The sequence below is a fragment of the Anas acuta genome, chromosome 18 (assembly GCF_963932015.1).
Source record: "Anas acuta chromosome 18, bAnaAcu1.1, whole genome shotgun sequence".
NCBI classification, from domain to species: Eukaryota; Metazoa; Chordata; class Aves; order Anseriformes; family Anatidae; genus Anas; species Anas acuta.
In genome coordinates this window covers 544626-565587 of record NC_088996.1, presented here as the reverse complement: position 1 = coordinate 565587, position 20962 = coordinate 544626, and the positions used below count along the sequence as shown (strand labels likewise).

The window sequence follows — 20962 nt, the reverse complement described above, 5'->3', positions numbered from 1 at the left end:
TGTGATGTCCTGATCCTTTCCTAGAGAAGTTATCTTGTTTCTGTGGAGCTGAGAAGAGTTTGGCTATTGCTCAGACACTAAGACAAGTACAACTGAGAACACAGCAAATGATCATTTGAGGGAATAGAGTCCTGCTGAGGAGGAAGAAAATTAAACATAAAGTGAATGTTTGACTTCACAGTTAAGAAGTAGTCATTCAACCCAAAATAAAAACCCAGATCTCCAACAGAAAATAGCTGGAGGTGCAGTCACTACTTCTGACTAATTGTGAACTGCTTCTCTGAGTGAAGTTTCTCATGCTTGTTTATTGAGGACAGAGCAACTGAACCAGAAATATGAGAAAAGGTTAATCTACCCACCAAATGATGACTATGTATTTCCTTGCACTAAGATTTTCCTTTCACATTTGGTGATTCTCACTGATAGGAAGAGGTAGATTAGTGCAGCTGGTGTTGACCTAGCCACTATGATTAAGGATAACAAAAAATGTTTTTATAAAAATATTAATAGCAAGAGGAAGGACAAGGAGACTCTCCATCCTTTAGTGGACACGCGGTAGAATATGACTACTAAGGACAAGGAAAAGACTGACTTTCTTAACGTCTTATTTACATCTGTCTTTACTAGCCAGACCACTTATCCTCAGAGTACTCTGCCTTCAGACCTGGAAGCCTGGGATGGGGAGCAGAAGAAACCCCACAGAGTTCAGGTGGAAACAGTTCACAGAATCACAGAATCACAGAATCACAGAATCACAGAATCACAGAATCACAGAATCACAGAATGGGTGGTGTTGGAAGGGACCTCTGAAGATCATCTAGTCCAACCCCCACCCGCAGTGCAGAATCACCTAGAAGACCTTGCACAGGATGGCATCCAGGCAGGTTTTGAATATCTTCAGAGAAGGAGACTGTACATTCTCTTTGGGCAATCTGTTGTAGTGCTCTGTCACTGTCTCAGTAAAGTAGTGCCCCCTCATATTTAGCCAGAACCTCCCGTGCTTAAATTTGTGCCTGTTGCCTCTTGTCCTGTTGCTGGGTATAGTCATATAATAGAAAAGAGACTGGCTTCATCCTCTAAACACCATCCTTTCAGGTATTTATATATACATTAATGAGATCTCCCCTCGGTCTCCTCTTCTCCAGGCTAAACAGACCCAGTTCTCTCAGCCTGTACTTGTGTGACAGGTGCTCCAGTCCTCTAATCATCCTAGGAACCCTCCTCCGAACTCACTCCAGTAGTTCTATGTCCCTCTTGCTTTGGGGAGCCTAGAATTGGACACAATGCTCCACGCATGGCTTCACCAGGGCCGAGCAGAGAAAGATGATCACCTCCTTTGAGCTGCTAGCAGCACTCAAATGCAACCCAACATCCGCTTGGCCTTTTTGGCCACAAGGGCACATTGCTGCCCTCCTGGTCAGCCTGCTGTCCACCAGAACTGCCAGGTCCCACTCTGCAGAGCTGCAGTCCAGCAGGTCACCCCCCAGCCTTTAGTGGTGCTTGGGGTTATTCCTCCCTAGGTGCAGGACCCTGCACTTGCCCTTGTTGAACCTCTCAGACCAATTCTCCAGCCTGTCAAGGTCTCTCTGAATGGCAGCACAGCCCTCTGGAATACCAGCCACTCCTCCAGGCCTTGTGTCATCAGCAAACTTGCTGAGGGTGCACTCTATTCCATTGTCCAAGTCCTAATGATTTTATCATTCTATGATTCTATGATCCTTCTATGATTCTAACTGGTGTTGCTGTAGCAGTAAGTACACTTTGGTTTCATGCTTTAGGTATTAATGCAAACAAGGCATTTTCATAGAATCATGGAATCATAGAATCATTAAAGTTGGAAAAGACCTCCAAGATCATCTGGTCCAACCAACACCCTACCAACCAGTATCACCCACTAAACCAGGTCCCTAAGTACCAGGTCCAACCTTTCCTTAAACACCCCCAGGGGATAATGACTTCACCACCCTCCTGGGCAACGCATTCCAAAGCCTGACTACTCTTTATGAGAATAAATGTCTCCTAATTTCCAAACTAAACATTCCCTGGAGCAACTTGAGGCCATTCGCTCTACTTTTTGTCAGTACCCGCTGAACAGCAGGTGTTTTTTTATGATCTCTGAGTGCTGATGACATAAGGAAGGCCAGAGAAAGGTTTGTGAGACAAAATTTAAGTTCTTAGATCTGAAACTTAAGAACCTTGCATTATCTTTCTTTACAGTCTGATTAATCTCATGGGGTAAAAGAAAGAATAGGTTAGCACTGAGCATGAACTGGAAAAATATGGTAGAAAGAGAAGCCCAATGACTAGGAGTGAGAGAACTTTGGGGATCTACGGAATTTACACATTTAACATGACTAATGTACATGCACATATTGGATATGTTGAGTAACCACCTCACACAGCAGAGTGGACAAGGGAACCCAATATTTTGTGGCCGCTAGAAAAACTTCTCAAAATTTGGAATTTGCACAACACATGCGAAAGAAGAACACATGCTAATAATCCAGGAAACATCTGTATGTCTGTTTGTGAATCTAAAGTGTTTATCTATCTTGAATGCTACATGCAGCTCTGGCCTCTCCATCTTAAAAAATTAAAATAAAATAAAATAAAATAAAATAAAATAAAATAAAATAAAATAAAATAAAATAAAATAAAATAAAATAAAATAAAATAAAATAAAAAATAAAAAAGTCCTTGTCTTTTTTTTAATATTCAAGGATAACCTCCTCCAAACTCAGGAGAGATGCATCCCAACAAAGAGGGACTGGAATTAGATGGTGTTTAAGGTCCCTTCCAACACAAGTCATACTACGATTCTATGGTTCTATGACAGGCAGGAGAGATGAGAAGGAGCTTTTGCCCTCTAGGTCAATGGATGAACATGGAGCTCCTGACCAAACTCAAGCAGAAAAAGGATGCCTACAGAGGGTGGAAGAAAGCAGAGAGATCGTGGGAGGGATACAGAGATATCGCCTGGGCAGCCAGGAATTAGGTTAGGAAAGCCAAAACCCTTTTAGAACTAAATTTGGCTAGAGACATCAGGGGCAAGAAGAAAGGCTTCTATAGTCAGCTATAAAAGGAAGGCTAGAGAAACTGTGGGCCCTCTCTGGAAGGAAACAAAAGATCTGGTCACCCAGGATATGGAGAAGGCTGAGGTACTCCATGAACTTTGTGCCTCAGTCCTCACCAACAGGAGCTCCAGCCACATAGCCCAGGGCACAGAAGGCAAATTCAGGGACTGGAAGAATGCTGAACTGCCCGCTGGAGGAGAAGATCAGATTTGAGACCAACTAAGGAACCTAAAGGTGCACAAGTCCATGGGATCTGATGAGATGCACCCACGGGTCCTGAGTGAACTAGTGGATGTAGCTGCTAAGATCAGATCAGTAGCTGCATCAGATTCGAGAAGTCGTGTCAGTCCAGAGTTCCCACTGACTGGAATAAGGGAAACATAACCCACATTTTTAAAAAGTGTAAAAAGGAAGACCCAGGGAATTACAGGCCGGTCAGTCTCACCTCTGTGCCCAGCAAGATCATGGAGCACCACTCAACCAGGGTGTGGTCACTGCAGCCCAGACTGACTCCAGTCTTAACCTCTTTAATGAGTTCATCTGCATTGGTGGGCACCAGGCCCAGTAACGTTGCTCCTCTGATTGGATTGTCTGATACCTTGACCGGGAAGTTACCCTTGAATCCAGAAGTCTCTTGAATTGCTTACAGCCTGCTATGTAGCTTTCCCAGCAGGCATCCAGGAAGTTGAAATCCCCCATTGTGATGAAAGCCTGTGAGCATGACACTCCTTGTAGCTGAAGCAAGATGGCCTTACAAGCAGGCTCCTCTTGATCAGGTGGCCTGTAGTAGACCACAACCACAAGGCCTGTAGTAGACCACACCCTCTTCTCTCTTTTCTGTGCTGCATGCATTGGTGTAGAGGCACTTCAGCTGGGCTATCGGTTACACAACCTTTTCAGAGGAACGCTTCCTAATTGCTTTAAGACAGCTCCCTACAAGACATTATAGTAATAAGATAGCTTCCTTCAGACGCTTGTACAGCGCTGCTCCTCCCCTATCACGTCGGGGTTACCGTTGAAGGGATACAAGACATGGACTCCTGATGGCTCTTGAAAAGGAGACATTTATTGCCCTTTTTCACTGCTACATGCACTTTCCCTGTAGACCCAAGTGCTGTCCACGTGCCCGAATCTGTCATACAATTTTAGTTAGAGACCCTCAGACACGCTCCTCGAGCCAGCCAGCAATTGGCCACTGCCCAAAGCTCATCCTTAACACTGTAACCAATTAACTTTATCTCAATCTTGCTCAAGTTTTTGTTTCTACTGCTTGTTTCCTCATTATCTCTAATTCAGGGATGTGTGAAACAGCGCAGAGCCACCTGTGAATTCCTTTCCCACAGGAATCAAATACAAGGTGACAGGAAATAGCAGCCAAGCTGTTAATTTTAGCTTGTACTGTGCATGCAGTTGGGGTTGTGTTTCCTTTTTTTTTTTTTCCTTTCTTTCTTTTTTTTTTTTTTTTGAAAAATGTTACTAAAATCTAGGGAACACATATGCTATTATGAAAGAGTAGATCAGCAGAGTGCATCTTTGTGGAATGGGTTAAATCCTGTGCTGCGATATGAGACTAAGTATTTCTTCCTAGCAAATGCTTCTTTTCAGATCTTGGGGCAGAATTTGACCCCTTGACTATACACAGGGAATATAAACACAGTAAGATTTCGCATTATTTTTATGCCTGCTTTGCAAAATATTTGGTGGCATGTGTACAGCTGAAAAGCAAAATATGTCTCTCAAATTGGGGCTCTAATGCCATATGTTTGTTTGTTTGTTTGTTTGTTTCCCTTTTCTCCTCTGTCTCCCATATCTCCCTCATTCACCAACCTTTTGTTCCTGTAAGGCCCCATCAGTCCTAGCACTGGCAGACTATTCTGATAAATTGTTGCAGGTTCCCCAGGCTTTGATCTGCCAATTTATATTGGGAATCACTTCTTAAAACAGTGATGGGGACATTTTCCTCACACTGGTGCAATGTATCTTCTCATATGCACTAAATCCAGATGAGTGGAAGTTCCATGGATCAATGAGTGACAATGGCAGTGAATCATTTAGTGATTTACTTAATCATGTGAGTGCCTTTAAGGGTGGTGAGGCACTGGAACAGTTTTCCAAGAGACATTGTGGATGCCCCATCTCTGGAAGTGTTTAAAGCCAGGTTAGATGGGATTTTGAGCACCCTGGTGTAGTGGAAGATGTATCTGCCCACGGGGGGGTGGGGGAGGGATTGAAATTTGACGACCTTTATGGTCCCTTCCAGCACGAACCATTCCGTGATTCTATGATTCTTCATTGGCCCTTGTTGAAGCTCTGCTGGCAGTCTCACAGCACCTCCCTGTCCTGCGTGTGCTTTAACATTGCTTCCAGAATCATTAAGTGACCCATTAAGTGAATCATTAAGTGAAACATTGGTATATGGAAGCAGTCTCTTGCTTTACTCCACCCATAATAGTAGCAGAAAGCATTGACATTTGAAGCATAAATTTTATTCAGGTCATAAGCAGGGACAAGAGATGGACAAAATCAAACGTCCTCTTCTGTCTTCATCTTTTCCCTAATCCCTGAGGCAACAATGGCAAAGAACAGCTCAGGGAAGAAGGTGCGAATGTAAACTGCTGCTCTGGGGATAGGGTTGGCCATAAGTACCTCCTGCTTCTTACTATTCACTGTGCGCAAGACTTCTTCTGCCACCTCCACTGGATGCACACCGTATTCCACCTTTCTGAAAAAGACTGTAAAATCAAACAAAAGGAGTGAGAAATACAGACTTGCAGGCACACCTTAGGCAATGGTGGTGAAAGGATATACAGTTGGTGCATCAGTTAAGTTGGTTAAGTTCCTACACACTTTCGATTTCTTCTCTTCCCCTCTTTCATATTTCCTGACCACACACTCTAAGATCTTCCATAAGGGAATGAGCAAATTAATTGCAATTGAAGTCTTCCTTGTGATCGTACCCACCTCTACCTGTATGCACTGCTTTATTTATTTTCTCACATGATGTTTTCCCTTTACACGTTCCTCCTTTTTTTCACCATGCTTCTCTTCTCCAATATCTCTTTTCTTTTGCTCCTCTAACCTGTATATCTTTTCTGTTATTTCAATTCTTTTCTTTGTGCTCCCTTCTTCTTCCTGGGAAAAGCTTCCAAACTGCTATATGGGCCTCTTTAAAATATGTTCCTTACATTTCCAAATTGATGCCTCCCAATTGCCAGATGTTGGTTGGTGATGGTATGAATAGATGAATGTTGGATTCACAGTGCTGACAGAAATATCAAATTCTTCCATTTCAGCTCTAAGACAATCAAAAAAGCCTACAGCAGCATGTTTAGAAGCAGCATCTAAAAGAAAGAAAAGAAATATAAGGGTGCTTGGATGTATTGATATGAATATATGATAATGTTCCATAAAGCATCGATGTTTAGAAAACTGATCAGGGAATGAATAGCCAAAAGACAGAAGAGTGTTGAATGATTTCAACCAGCGAAATTTTCATATGACATTTTGAAAACAAACAAAAGCAAATGATATGTATAGGACTCATCCAGTATATGTATGAGTCTCCCTATGTGTATGAAAGGGTATGTGTCTGGTTCTCCCAGTTAGAAACATTAAGTTCGTGGTTCAAGAACTCTATCATCTCTGCAGTTCGAAACTGTCTTTGGTAGACAGACAGCTGAAACAGATGAGTCTCCACATCATATGATGCTGCAGTTTGTGACACATCAATGAAATACAGTGAGATACATAGCCATTCCTGGAATGCAGGTCTGCTAGTGTTTTGCAAACAAATTAGACCTTGGTTTTCCAGCAGGAATGACTGAGGTTTTTATTATCAAAGTTAATTTTAAAGTAAATGATTGTGACAGATGTTTTTTCAGTTGCTGTTGGCCCCTTTTTATTGACAACAGTATTAAGGGTAATAGTCTATGAATCCTGACCAAAAACTAGAACTTTGTGCTAAGAGCTGCAAAGCACTCATTCATCCTGTTTTTGACTTGGTTTGTGCTGGAAAACCATCTGTCCAAAATACAATCTAAAAAATGTCATGCGAGCTTTAGCAATGGCAAGAAACTCCCTTCATTTGTTTTGAAATTCTACTTCTGTCAGTTTCATTTCATGCAGTATAGATATAGGTAGAGGTATTGTAAAAATTTTCTCTTTTATACTCGTGATTTTATACATCTAGAGCATGTCCTGAAAAACTGTCTGTTTCCTAGATGAAAACCATTTCACATGTTCCATCAATGTGTTGTTTCTTTTCTGAACCTTTTTTGCAGTTCTTACACTTCCTACTATATTACTTTTGTAATTAATATATCAGGAAAACACTACCAAGCCTCGTAAAAACAGAAGGTTACCACCCATTAGTACTCATGTACGAATGTAGAACAAATCTGCAACAAGGTCTGAAATATCAAAAGGGATTTTATGTCCCTTAAAAAGATGTTGAAGGGATCAAGTGTGCAGGTAGTGTTCTCTTTCCTCCCAGTTGGAGAATGGGACCAAAGAAGAAGGACGTGAACGGATCAGGTGAATGATTGCATGTGTGGCTGGTGCCATGCTCAAGGTTTTCGGTTCTATGATCTGAGGCACACGTTCAAGGGATTCACCACTGTTTAAGTAAACTATAATTGTACCTTAAGAAAAGTACAAAAGTACAAAGTACAAAAAGTGAGAATACAGAAGAACAGGCAGTAGTATTACAATTTCTGCCACCTTGGCACTGGCTACAACACTGCAGCCAAGTCATTACTTTAGGTCTTCATGCAGCTATGTGATTAACTCAATCCAGATTATGAAATACCATGCTGAAGCATTTTGACAGTTTCTGCCTCATCTGTTTTCATCTCTAGGTGGTGGAGGAAGAATTATATTCCTCACTGCCCTGTCAGTTTCATGAGAGAAAAAACATTAATGACTGATATCTCACAGGCATCTTGTAGGGATACACAGCCCCCGTTCCCTGTTCCCCTGCATTGCTTGGCAGGAGGATGTAGAAGAGGGTGGATGGGGGGAAGGTAGTTTTAATTAATTTATTTTTTTTTTCCAGTTTCTCACTGTTCTAGTTTGTTAGTAATAGGTATCACATTAATCTCCCAATGCTGAGTCTGTTTTCCCTGTGATGATAATTGCTGAGTAATCTCTCTGTCCTTATCTCAACCCTTCAGCTCTTTTCTTCATATTTTCTCCCCCTTTCCCTTTGAGGAGGGGAAGTGAGAGAGCAGTTGTGGTGGAGATCAGCTGCCCAGCCAAGTAAAACCACCACACCCACATCAGGAATCATAGAATCATAGAATAATTTGAGTTCTACCTTCTTTGAGTTCAAATCCAGTATCTCTTTGTGCTATTGCTACACTCCCTGATAATGACTATCTCCCCATCTTTCCTGTAGGTCCCCTTCAAACACTGGAAGGCTGCTGACACGTCTGTGTCTTGTGCTGTGGATCTTAGAGCTGAACACAGTACTCCAGGTGGGGTCTTACGAGAGCAGAGAAGAAGAGGAGAATCACCTCTCTCTACCTTCTGGCCACACTTCTTTTGATGCAGCCCAGGACACAGCTGACTTTCTGGACTGCAATTGCACATTGCCAGCTCATGCTGAGCTTCTCATCCACCAGCACCCAAAGGTCCTTTTTATCATGTGCTGTTTTCAAATAATTCCCTACCCAGCCTCTGTTTGTGTTTAGAATTGCCCCAAAACAAGTGCAGGACACTTGTACTTGGGCTTGATCCCTCTGGATGGCATCCTCCAGCACCACACAGACTGTTGTCATTGGCAAACTTTCTGAGGGTGTACTCAGTAATTCTGTGATCATAATTCCTTTGAGATGGAGGCACTGGAAATGCCCACAATGTTCAATATGTGGGTGTGGATTTATACAAAGGCATTATGGTAGGATTTTTTTTCTCTATTATTTTTCTTACAGTTTCTGTCACTGTATTTTGCTTTCATGAATCCTAGTATGTGTCACAATCCCAAGGTCTTGTGGGACTTCTGTTTCAGTCTGTCACCTACTCTGACCTCATGTCTCAGTGAAAATTCTCTATTTACATCTATCTTATACATTCTGTCTATCTTTGTATTTTATGAATTGTAAGACCTTTCATCATAATTCAAGACAGCTTAGCTTCATTAGGACCTTTGAGTGAAACAACTTCCTGAAAATTTTATGGAAAGCCAAGCAGAATGCAATAAATGCATCTCCTTTTATTCTCCTGTAGAGAACTCCATTAAGTGCATGAATCATGAGCAGTAGTTAATCTCTACCATTATGTTATATTTATACAGTTACTTTCTTGTTTACTGTTTCTACTAAAATACCCAGTGCAGATATGTACTAGGTTTGGCTGGGATGGAGTTAACTCTCCCCACAGCGAGACCATGAAGTGCTGTGCTTTGTACTTGCAGTTACAAGGGTACTGATACTGCTCCAATGTTTTGGCTACTGCTGAGCAATGCTGGCACAACATAAAGACTGTGTCTCCAACCCCCACCCTCACACCTAAAGGCTAGTAAGCTGGGGGTGGGCAAGAAGTGGGGAAGGGATATTGCCAGGACAGCTGATCTACACTGGTTAAAAGGTTATTCCACACTGTATGGCATCATGCTCAACATAAAAGCTGAGGAAGGGGAAGAAGGGAGGGACTCTCATTATGAAAGTGTTGGTTTTCCAAGCAACCACTATATATATTGAGGCCCTGATTCCTAAAATGTGGCTGAACATCACTTGCTGATAGGAATAATTGTTTTCTCCTTTTCCTTCCATGCGGCCTTCGCTTTTTTTATTTTTTCCTTTCCTTTGATTTTTTTCCCTTCCTTCTCCTTTAATTGAAATGTTTCTCATTTCAATCCATGAGCCTTTTTTCATCATATTTTCTCCCCCTATTCTTTTCAGGAGGGGAGTGAGAGAGCGGTGTGGTGGAACTTAGCTACCTATCAGTGTGAAGCCAACACAAGATATTAGAACTATAGGTCTATTGTCCCCTGAATCCCTCCCAAGAACTTAAAAAACCTTGCTGTCACATTTGATACCTTCCTATCCACAGGCACCTTAGGCAGAAATTAAGCTTCACAGTACTTTAACTGTTTCTCCTTGAGTTCCACTTCTTATTCTTACTGAATAAGGATGCAAATTGCCATTTTTAATAACTAAATATTCATGAAATATTCACAATTTACACATTAGAATTAATATTTTATAAATGTATACTTTTGAATTTATGTGATATGAATGTATAACTTACAAGCTGCACGAAATGGGATTCCTATTTTTCCTTGGATACTATTAATTAGAACAATTTGGCCAGTTCTTCTTGAGATCATGTTGGGAAGAATGGCTAAAAAAAGAAATAGAAAGAAAAAGGCAAGAAAGTAAAAGAGTGCAATATATTTACTGGAAAAAAAAAAAAAAAAAAGTGACAGCTGCATTAAAGATAGCAGCATTTTAACAAATTATAGAATCATAGAACAACCTGAGTTGGAATGGCCCACAAGGATCCAAGTCCTGACTCCACAGAGGGTCTTCTGCCCTATTTGCTTCACTTAACAACATTTTGGAATTGCATGTTCCTGTGCTCTTAAGAGGTTGTATTTAAAAAGCGATCAGCACTGGTGGGCCTCAATACCTTCAAAAGCCGTTTCCCAACAATCCTCACTAACTAGTTCCCCAAACAGCCTTAAATCTGCTCTCCCAATATCAAGGGATGAGGTTTTCCTCTGTTACCAAAGGTCCCCTCCTGCCTGTTGGTGAGAGGGAAGGTTGTGTTGCGGCTGGCTGACAAATGTGTCTCAGGGATGGTAGTGTATGATTCCAACAGTCATCTCCTTCTCTGACTCCCTGACATTCCTCTTCCTGCTTACCTCCTCACAAAGCTCTATCACCACACTGACCAGTTCTTCTACCTGGGCACACCTCCCACAGGTGTATTCACTGCTGTTGTCAGATACTGACAGAAAACTTGGACACACCCTGCAGTCTGAGACCTGGACAGCTGTGTACGTTGTCTTGGGAGCTCTGTCTGGATAGCTGTGTTGGTTACTGTGGCTAGAGAGGCCACAGAGGACATAGATTTCTGATAGTTGAATACTATGACTGAAGCTCTTTGCCAGCAGGTTACAACTGCCATTGAAAGTGGCAGAGTGACAGCACCTGCCCTGCATGCTTTAATGTAGAAATTGCCATGCAAACTACTGTGCCACACCCTGGCTGACACAACACACCCTGATTGCCTGTCCTTTTCTCAGTGATCCTGGTTACTGGCAATTACTAGGGCTGCCTTTTGTTGGAGTAGGCGTGGCTGCCATTACTGCTGGCCCACTCCCACACCTCATCAGCCACTCTTGCAAGAGCTACCTGCATCTGTGCTCCCCTGTGGTTTTCCTGGCTCAGGAAACACACTGCAAACTTTTGTCCCTTGCTCTGCTGTGGAACAGACCTGCACCAGAGCTGATTGCCTCAGTGAATGTTTTGAATGTAGGGTTGAATGAAGGTTTTCTCCACACTGCAGTAAAAAATATCACAAAATCTGGTAGCTGGAAATTGAAGATAGTCATTGAAAGCATCCAGAAGAGGGCAACAATCCTGGTAAAAAGACTGGAAAACGTCTTATAAGGAGAGGCAGAGGACACTTGTTTGGTTTGGTGTGTAGAAAAGTCCAAGAACTGACCTCTTTACTTTCTACAAGTTTCTGAGGAGAACAAGTGGAGATGGAGGTGCTGGTCTCCTTCCTGATAACTGATGACAAGACATGCAGGAGTGGCACAAGGCTATATCACAGCAGGTTCAGAGTAGGTATAAGGAAAAAAATCTTTACTGTGAAAGTGGTCAAGAATAATTTTATTTTAATATCGTGGAACTGAAGCTACTGAGTTACTGTAAATGCTGTGGTACTAAGACAAGGAAAAAGGGCAAAGAGTTTGAAACCTTGTGAAATTTTAGACTTCCCAAGAAAAATCAGACTTCTCTGGAATGATAAACAACTCAAAAAAGGCAAAAATGGTTTAAATAACTTTTGACTGATCTTATTAGGGAGCAATGAGGGCCAGCTGTCCTATATAGGAAGACAAAGTGGGAGCAAACAGTCCCACAGGACTGTGGTGGCCAGAGCTGGGTGCTCATAACATAGTCCATTGGCAGTCCCATGCAAGACAAGCCATGAACTAGGTCTAAGGTTCATCCAGAAGGCAGACCACAGACAGGTATATGTACAACAAATCCCAAGTAAGCACTGAAGGCCCAGGCCTCAGCTGAAATAAGTATTCTAGGCTTATAGGCAGAGGGTGAGAGGAGGGCCTCAGGAGAGGCTTCTCAGGGCCATTACAACTTATTGCTATCAATAGGATTCCATCTTGGCTTAAATTTTTGGGTTAAAGCTTCAACACATTTCATTATGTGAGATTAAAAAATGGTTGGAGGCAGAATCTGAGATTTTTAAAATCATAAGGAAGAGCTTTAATGGACAGAAAATACACTGTTCAATTGTTCTGGATTTAGCAAAATGAAAACCAAATCAAAACAAAAATTGAAGAAATAGAAGGCAGTTTCAGCTCATTCCTAGTGCAAATCAGCATACAGGCTGGAAGAAAAACAGAAAAATACTCTTGGAAAGATTAAAAGCTGGTATCCCATTAAGCAGACTGGTCATGAAGTGTCTAAAATTCCTATTAGAAAGTCCACTTGAAATAACAGAGTGACTGTATGAGTTTTGTTAAATTAGTTTATATAATGGCTATGTTTGTATATAAAAAGAGAGGAAAAGAAAATGTGTTGTCACATCATGAGTTAGAGAAGCCAGACAGATGCAGTTGAGAGGAAGGTAGACAGGTACTGAAGAACTGATGCACATTTTTCTATTGAACCTATTCCACATCTGATTCAAAAACAGAATGCCCAAGGAAACAAGAATGGAATATGGAATGGAATGGAATGGAATGGAATGGAATGGAATGGAATGGAATGGAATGGAATGGAATACCTAGGGAAACAAACAGCAGGTGGCCATTTGTTTCTTTAGTGTTTTCCCAAGTGCTGAGATCTCAGTAATACACTGAACAAGATTATTGGAATGATGTTTTGAAGGTCTTGGGACTACAAAGAATAGGAGTAAAAGATAAGGAAAAAAAAAAAAAAAGGAAATGGACAAAAACATAATGAATAAAGCTTCATAGATCTTCAGAGTGCCATGATGACATGTTAATATTTTAAGGACTTAATTCTGCACTTTTCAGGATCAAGCACCTCCTCAGTTCTAAGCATTTCAATACCTCCCTTGAAACAACAGAGAAGTTAAATCTGAAGTTATTTGTGTCTTGGTGTAATTTATTGAGGTCTGCTCCGTTCACTCTGTGCCTTCTAGACAGAACTTGGATTCTACATGCAGATTTAGGTACATTAAGGTTTTTTATTTGTCAACTTATCTGTACCCTTGCAAGCACTTTGAAAATAGTTGTATTCGTAACAAAGGTAGCAAGCACATAAGTAAAAGAGTCACCATAAACAAAACATAATAATTAGACATTTATATATACATATGTGTGTGACTTTCAAATGCCTGCTTATTTAGTCATCTATTTCCAAGCTCAGGCAGTCTGATTTTGATCTCATCACCTCAGTCCACTTTCAGTCCACTGATTTTCACAGACTTGTTCTGGATTATGGCAAAGCCAGTGACTTGGATCTCAAGCTTTAAGTAGTAACAGGAAAATGGTAAAAAAAAAATAAAATACCTTTGGTTAATGTTATAGGTCCAAAATAGTTGGCATCCATTATCTTTTTATCAAGTTCCAAAGAAATGCTCTGCACTGCTCCTTTTACCTTCATACTTGCATTGTTGATCAGTACATCCACACAGCCATAGCAATCCAGGATTTCCCTAGCTACATCTTGAATGCAGTCTATGTCTGAGATATCCAGAAGAATGAGCTTTGGTGTATAAGTCTAACAAAGAAAAGAATTATTTCAAGGACTCCTGTTTTATAAAAATGTTTATTTTTTTTAAGTTATTTTTTTTAATCTATTTGCTTAAAAAGAAATTCTTAATAATTTACCACTATATCTGAAGAAAGTGCTTTTACCACTCTCATAAAAACCTTGATTTTTTTTCTTATTAACCCATTCTAGAAAGAGTGTAGCTCAGCAGTAAGTATTCATGTACTCTGATATTCAGATGTAAGTGCATAAAGTAGAACATCATGGGAAGGATAGGTTGGATTGATTCTATCCCACTGAGTTTTGTCTCTCTGTTTTGTAATCAGTGGAGGCACATAGATACCCACTAGGGTGACTCCTAGCACTTCAAATGATGGTCTTTTCATAAGCAGCCCTCTGGAGAAATTTGCTGACCACAGAATCAATCTAGGATATAGTGCTTTGAAAGATGATTTACATGTACATGAAGGGATTGAATTTACAGAGGGAATGTAAAAAGTAGGAATGGTTTGTTTAACTATATGATATCCAAACTGATACACTTGTATGATTGCTTGCAAAGATGACTTTTATGTAGCAAACAAGTGAAACACTGCAGAACAAGGGCAAAATGCAAGTATCTCTTGGTTTGATGACCAGGGGCTATAGAACATTTAATGTCTTCAGGAACACCTATGCCCGGGAATGAGTTAGGCATCTGTTGATCATGGAAGGAAAGCTTTTCCATGAACTTCAATAACCACCTTCCAAAGAAGTACCTTTGGCAGCGTGGGCAGACTTTACAGGTCTTGCATGTCTACTTACATAGTGACCCCGTAGTAATGAGAAAAAGAATCTCTTAGTGTGCTCCCATAGCTTGCTAGCTGGGAATTCTCCCAGATTAGTGGAGATTAAATTCAATCTTTAGACACATCTCCCCTTTCTTGAGCACTCTTACTATGTGAAAAACTGGTGAAAGTTTGTGCAATTAAATGAAGAACTTTGGATCTCTTACATTTGAATGAGGCAAATCCCTCTACCTAGCATTTCTAGTTGTCTGGTTTGGGGCAGGTCTTTGTCCAAAATGCAGGGCCACTCATTAGCAGTTATCTTGATTTGGGAGAGCAGGGTTTCTGACTTATTTTTGGCATCATGATCTGAAGATCTTCAGAGGTGTTTAGTTCTCTTTCTCTCTCTGGAATCTGTTGGATATATTATGTGGACAACCAAAATCTTTACTAACAGTGATTCAAGCTTCATGTATACCTCATTTTAGTGTATTTAAAAGCACTTTATGTATCTGAAGAAGGTGTTTACTTCGACTTCTCAATTTTCAAAGCACAGTGAGGAAACACTTACCATGCTGGGGTCTGCCACACTAATTAAAGCATCATACAAGGCTTCCAACTTCTCCCATGTCCTGCCACACAACACAAGCCTTGCTCCTCCTGTGTGAAACACCCGAGAACATTCTAGGGGAGAAAAACATTCAGAAAAAAAATAATAACAATTACAGCAATTTGATAATGCTCATTTTAGTTGAAATGGGATCCTGTTTTTGCTAATGATGCTGAATCATTTCTTTAAAATTCATGAATTTTGAGAGAATAAAAATATGTATGAGAAAAAAAGAAAGTGTCAAATGGAAACAATGTATGTGATTAATAAATTAAATTTAAGGTATATTTTTACTATATTTATCAGAATTAATGATATGACATATTGGTACTTTTTAATCATGGCATGTAATCAAATAACAATATGACAGTTAATGGATGAAGGGTCTAAGTTAGAAGAAAAATGTTCTAATTGTCTTTCTTCTTTAACTGTCTCTATCTAGAAACACACTTACCATAAAGAAAAATACATTAAAAATACATGTTTATAGAGTACAAACTCTTTGGTAAAACTTCATGTTGCCCGCAGCAATATAAAGATACCAACCAATCCCAGAATATAGCAAAGCTAGTTCTGTATGCTATCTTCTTGAAACTCACAGCTACATGAAACATATCTACAACTTTGAGATAGAGTTATTATGCAGAGAAACTCACCAGCCACTGTCCCACAGATGAGATGAAACATCAGTTAATCGGAGAAAGAGACCTTTCTTACACAGACTGTTCCTTTCATAGGTGATCCATCCTCCCCAGGAGCCAGTGGAGGTTATGAAGACCATCTTGAACTACCTCTCATTAAGACAGATTCCCTCAAGACTTCCTAAGAAGGCCACTGAGAGGTTTCTGGGTATGCTGCACTGGAACTGTTTTTTCTCCATACAGTCATATATTCTGGATTAGGGATTCACCACTGTTTAAGTAAACTATAATTGTGTTTACTTAACACAATTCCTGTGTGTAACACATCAGGCAGGAAAGGCAGGAAGACATTGCTGAGCAAGGATCTGCTAGTCAAATTGTGTAAGAAGGAAATATGCTAGCAGTAGAAGCAGGGACACATTGCCTGGGAAGAGTACAAGGGATGCCATCTGCATGTGCAAAGATGGGACCAAGAAAGCCAAGGCACAGATGGATCTGAGCTCAGCAAGAGATGCAAAGAAAAAAAAGAGATTTTATATGTAGGTCAGAAAAGAAAGGCCAAGGAAAGTGTACCCCCTCTGATAAATAAGGAAGAACTGGTAACAACAGACATAGAGAAGGCTGTGGTATTCAACAACTTTGCCTCAGTGTTCACTGCCAGTCAGGCTTCCCACCACTCTCATGTCCCTGTACCTCTAGGCAGGGGCTGAGGCAAAAGGGGAGGGGCAAAGTCCCCTCCCACTGTAAGCAAAGAGCAGGTATGAGACCACCTGAAGAAAGTGAACCAGTACAAGCCTATTGGGCCTAAGGATATGCATCCCAGCATCCTGAGGGAACTGGCTGTTGTAGTTGACAAGTCACTCTCCATCATATTTGAAAAGTCATGGAAGTCAGGTGAAGTTGCTGGTGACTGGAATAAGCGAAACATCACTCTCATTTCTAAAAAGGGCAGAAAGGAGGACCTGAGGAACTACAGACCAGAAGAGTAGGTTTCCTGGGGAAGCTGTGAATGGCCCATCCCCAATATATTAAAGGGCAGTTTTGGATGGGGCTTTGTGCAACCTGGTACCTATGGCAGAGCGTGGGTTGGACTTAGATGATCTTTAAGGTCCCTTCCAGTCCAAACCAGTCTAAGATTCTATGAGTCTTCTAGTCTCTACAATGGTTTATTCTAAAAAATGCTACAGTATGTTATAAATAATATACTTATATATTTTTTTTTCTTTTCTTTTTAAAGAAGGCAGGTATACATATAAAATAATGTAATTCTCCTTCCTTCTCCACAAACAAACAAAAAGCATACCATTTCTAGTGCACATATGTGCTTTTCCAGACTGTTCAGATAATGGTAAATGACATTTCAAAGTCAGTAAAAGAAATCACCAAACCCAGAAACTAACAAAAAACAAAACAAAACAAAAAAACAAACAACAACAACAACAACAAACCAAGGTGGTAATAATCTTATAAATGGAAATAAAGGTAATGAAGTTATAAGAGGTAATAAAGGATAAGCGCTAATCATCTAACATCTGCTGGCCCAGTTAGGAGAAGTCTGTCCAGGTCTTCTGCCACAGCTACCAAATAAGCCATGGGTGAGCAACACTGACATCAAGAGAAGAGAAGGCTCTGGGGAGACCTCATTGCAGCCTTCAAATACTTGAAGGGAGCATATAAACAGGAGGGGGAATGCCTGTTTACATGTGTTGATAGTGATAGGACAAGGGGGAATGGTTTTAAACTAAGACGGGAGATTTAGCTTAGCAATTAGGATAAAATTTTTCACTCAGAGGGTGGTGAGGCACTGGAACAGGTTGCCCAGAGTGGTTGTGGATGCCCCATCCGTGAAGGCATTCAAGGCCAGGCTGGATGTGGCTCTGGGCAGCCTGCTCTAGTGGTTGGCACCCCTGCCCAGAGCAGGGGGGTTGAAACTACATGATCTTTAAGGTCCTTTTCAACCCAGGCCATTCTATGATCAAGGAATCACAGAAGTAAACCCATTGGCCTAGAAAGAGAACAACAGACCCTGCTGCACATCGAAAAGCCAAGTTCAACAAGTGATTTCATCAAGTTTTTTCCTGGTTCCCTTTATATACAGCACACAGGGTTATTTCACATGTAACCTACTAGCTTTGTTCACAGATAAAATCAGAGCTAGTCTGGGGAATTTCAATCCCTTGCTCCTCCTCAACTATCATAAAGATAATAGTCAAGTGAAGAATTATCCTCATGGCACATCCATTTCCTCCTGAAGACTCAGTTTTCAAGTTTGTCCCTTAAAGACAGGCACAGCCACTCTAACATTTACCTACTCAGGCATATCCCCATTGTCACAACTGCACAGGGACATCTCTAGCCAGGGAGGGACCTTAAGTAACACAGTTTCCATCCATTTTTTTCTTTCAAGATGTCCAGGCACATTCAGTAGTATTAGATGAGCATGCTGCATTTTGTTCCTGTTGAGCCTCCTAGGCACGCGTCGTCTCACATCCAATTGATTCTCAGTACATACACAAACCTCTTTAAAAATAAAGCAACAGTATTTATGAACTGCATCCTATGTATCTGTACATATAATCTCAGTCCATAAACATGTCTTAGTTTTGGCTGGGATTGGGTTAATTTTCTTTCTAGCAGCTGGTATGGTGCTATGGTTTGGGTTTAGGTTGAAAATAACATTCATAACACATTGATGTTTTAGTTGCTGAACAGTGCTTACACCAAATGAAGGACTCTTCTGCCTCTCCTGCTGCTTTGCTAGAGAGTAGGCTGGATATGCATGAGAAGCTGAGAGGGGACAAAGCCAGGACCCAAACTGGCCAAAGACGTATCTCATGTCACATGATATCATGCTGAACAATAAAACTGGAGGGGGTTGGCTGGGGGGACTGCCATTAATTGGAGAATGTCTGGGATTTGGTTGGGTGGCGGTGACCAATTGCATTGTGCACCATTTGTGTTTTTTAATTCTTTTTTTTTTTTTTCCCTTTAAACTACCCTTATCTTGCATTTTTACCTTTTTTGATTCTCTTCCCCATCCCACTGGGGCAAAGGAGTGAGTGAACAGCTGTATAGTGTTTAGATGCATGCCAAGTTGAACCACAGCAATATAATTTTTATAAACTGCTAAAATTGTAAATGTTCAATGGTATTTATGCATAAATGAAGTAGAAGAGATGAAAGACATCGTAAGTGGGTTCTCATTTGAGAAAGATATCTAGTAAAATAAATCAGTTTTCAGTTACTTATTACAAAACACAACTTTCTTCCTTTGACAATAGTTGTATCTTTCTGCAAAAATGAAGCAGAACCTGCTGATTTCAGTATTAGCCAAATTTTATTAAAAGATGTGGAATATCACAGTTTAAAGCAAATTCATTCAATCTGAGTAGAAACAGGTGAGAACACCATTCATTTCCTACCATTTAGAAGGTTAGTAAACAGTGTTAAACTGAACTTGAGTCCCTCATCTTCTTTATTACCTAGTAATTTTATTAAAATGTCCACATATATCATTTTTGTTGCAGATTTCACAGACTTGCAGGATCACAGAATCAACTATGTTGGAAGACACCTCCGAGATCACCTAATCCAACCTCTGACCTAACACTAACAAGTCCTCCTCTAAACCATATTACTAAGCTTTACATCTAAATGTCTTTTAAAGACATTCAGGGAGGGTGACTGAACCACTTCCCTGGGCAGCGCATTCCAATGCCTAACAACCCTTTCATTAAAGAAGTTCTTCCTAATATCCAACCTAAACCTCCCCTGATGCAACTTTAGCCCATTCCCCCTCATCCTGTCACCAGACACATGGCAGAATAGACCAACCCCCACCTTGCTACAGCCTCCTTTACGGTACCTGTAGAGCGCGATAAGGTCGCCCCTGAGACTCCTCTTTTCCAGGCTGAACAGCCCCAGCTCCCTCAGCTGTTCCTCATCAGACTTATTCTCCAGACCCCTCACCAGTTTCGTTGCCCTTCTCTGGATTCGCTCGAGCACCTCCATGTCCTTTCTGTAGTGAGGGGCCCAAAACTGAAAACAGTACTCAAGGTGCAGCCTTACCAGAGCCAGGTACAGGGGGACAGTCACTTCCCTAGCCCTGCTGGCCACACTGTTTCTTATACAAGCCAGGATGCTGTTGGCCTTCTTGGCCACCTGAACACACTGCTGGCTCATATTCAGCCAATTTTTTGTGTGACCAGGAAGTTTCTGCACCCTTTTTCTGCTAATATTAATTTCATCTCCTTTGGAAGATTTAACTGTTATTAAATGAAAAAACAAACAAACAAACAAACAACTATGATTTCCTTTTGATCTCAGAAAGTGAGGCTGCCAGTTTATCATAAAACTAGCAGACAATTGGAAACAGTTCACATAATACACTGCCAATGAACCATCCAGTCTCCACCTCACACCTTTCACCCAGAGACTCATATGCTGGCCGTAAGTCTAAATTGTGCCTCTCTAAACAAAAATACTTAAATATAACCAACCAGATAAAATGTATGCTAATATTATCTTTAACTAAAACTGAAGTTTTCAGGAAAAGGGAAAAGCTAGGTGGGATGTTGAGGTCCAACTTTATCTCATGCCTCGTCTCAACAGGCCCTGATGAACACCACTCCTTATTAGCATAGTCTCTATTTCTGTCATGGGTCACTGTTCTGCTCGCTTAAGAATAATTATGCAAGAGCATGCCTTTCCAACAACTCTTGCCTGCTTGGAAATGTAAGTTTTCTGGCATACTTAGAAAAGGCCAAAACGTAACCCCAAGCTATGTTTGACTTAGGAGGTACTTGCATCCACTGCCCTTCAAGTAATGTCTGCAGCAGGACTGTACACAAGCATGTATGACCCAGTGCTTTTAATCTCATAGGACTGTGTAAGAAGGAAATACAGACCAGGAAGAAGCAGATGGTAAATGACTGCTCAC

General features: G+C 40.8%; 1 protein-coding gene across 2 annotated transcripts in view; it reads right to left on the bottom strand.

Moving 5' to 3' along the window:
- Window positions 1–5538: 5538 nt before the first annotated feature.
- The window catches only part of DHRS7C (dehydrogenase/reductase 7C), a 28494-nt gene continuing 13070 nt past the window's right edge, over window positions 5539–20962 (bottom strand). For both annotated transcript variants that reach the window (XM_068655229.1, XM_068655228.1), the window contains 5 exons: window positions 15344–15456; window positions 13804–14014; window positions 10323–10415; window positions 6260–6415; window positions 5539–5806 (listed from right to left, as the gene is read on the bottom strand). In XM_068655229.1, coding sequence (XP_068511330.1) covers window positions 5598–5806; window positions 6260–6415; window positions 10323–10415; window positions 13804–14014; window positions 15344–15456 — 782 coding nt within the window. In that variant the 3' untranslated portion in view covers window positions 5539–5597. The remainder of the gene's footprint in view (window positions 5807–6259; window positions 6416–10322; window positions 10416–13803; window positions 14015–15343; window positions 15457–20962) is intronic.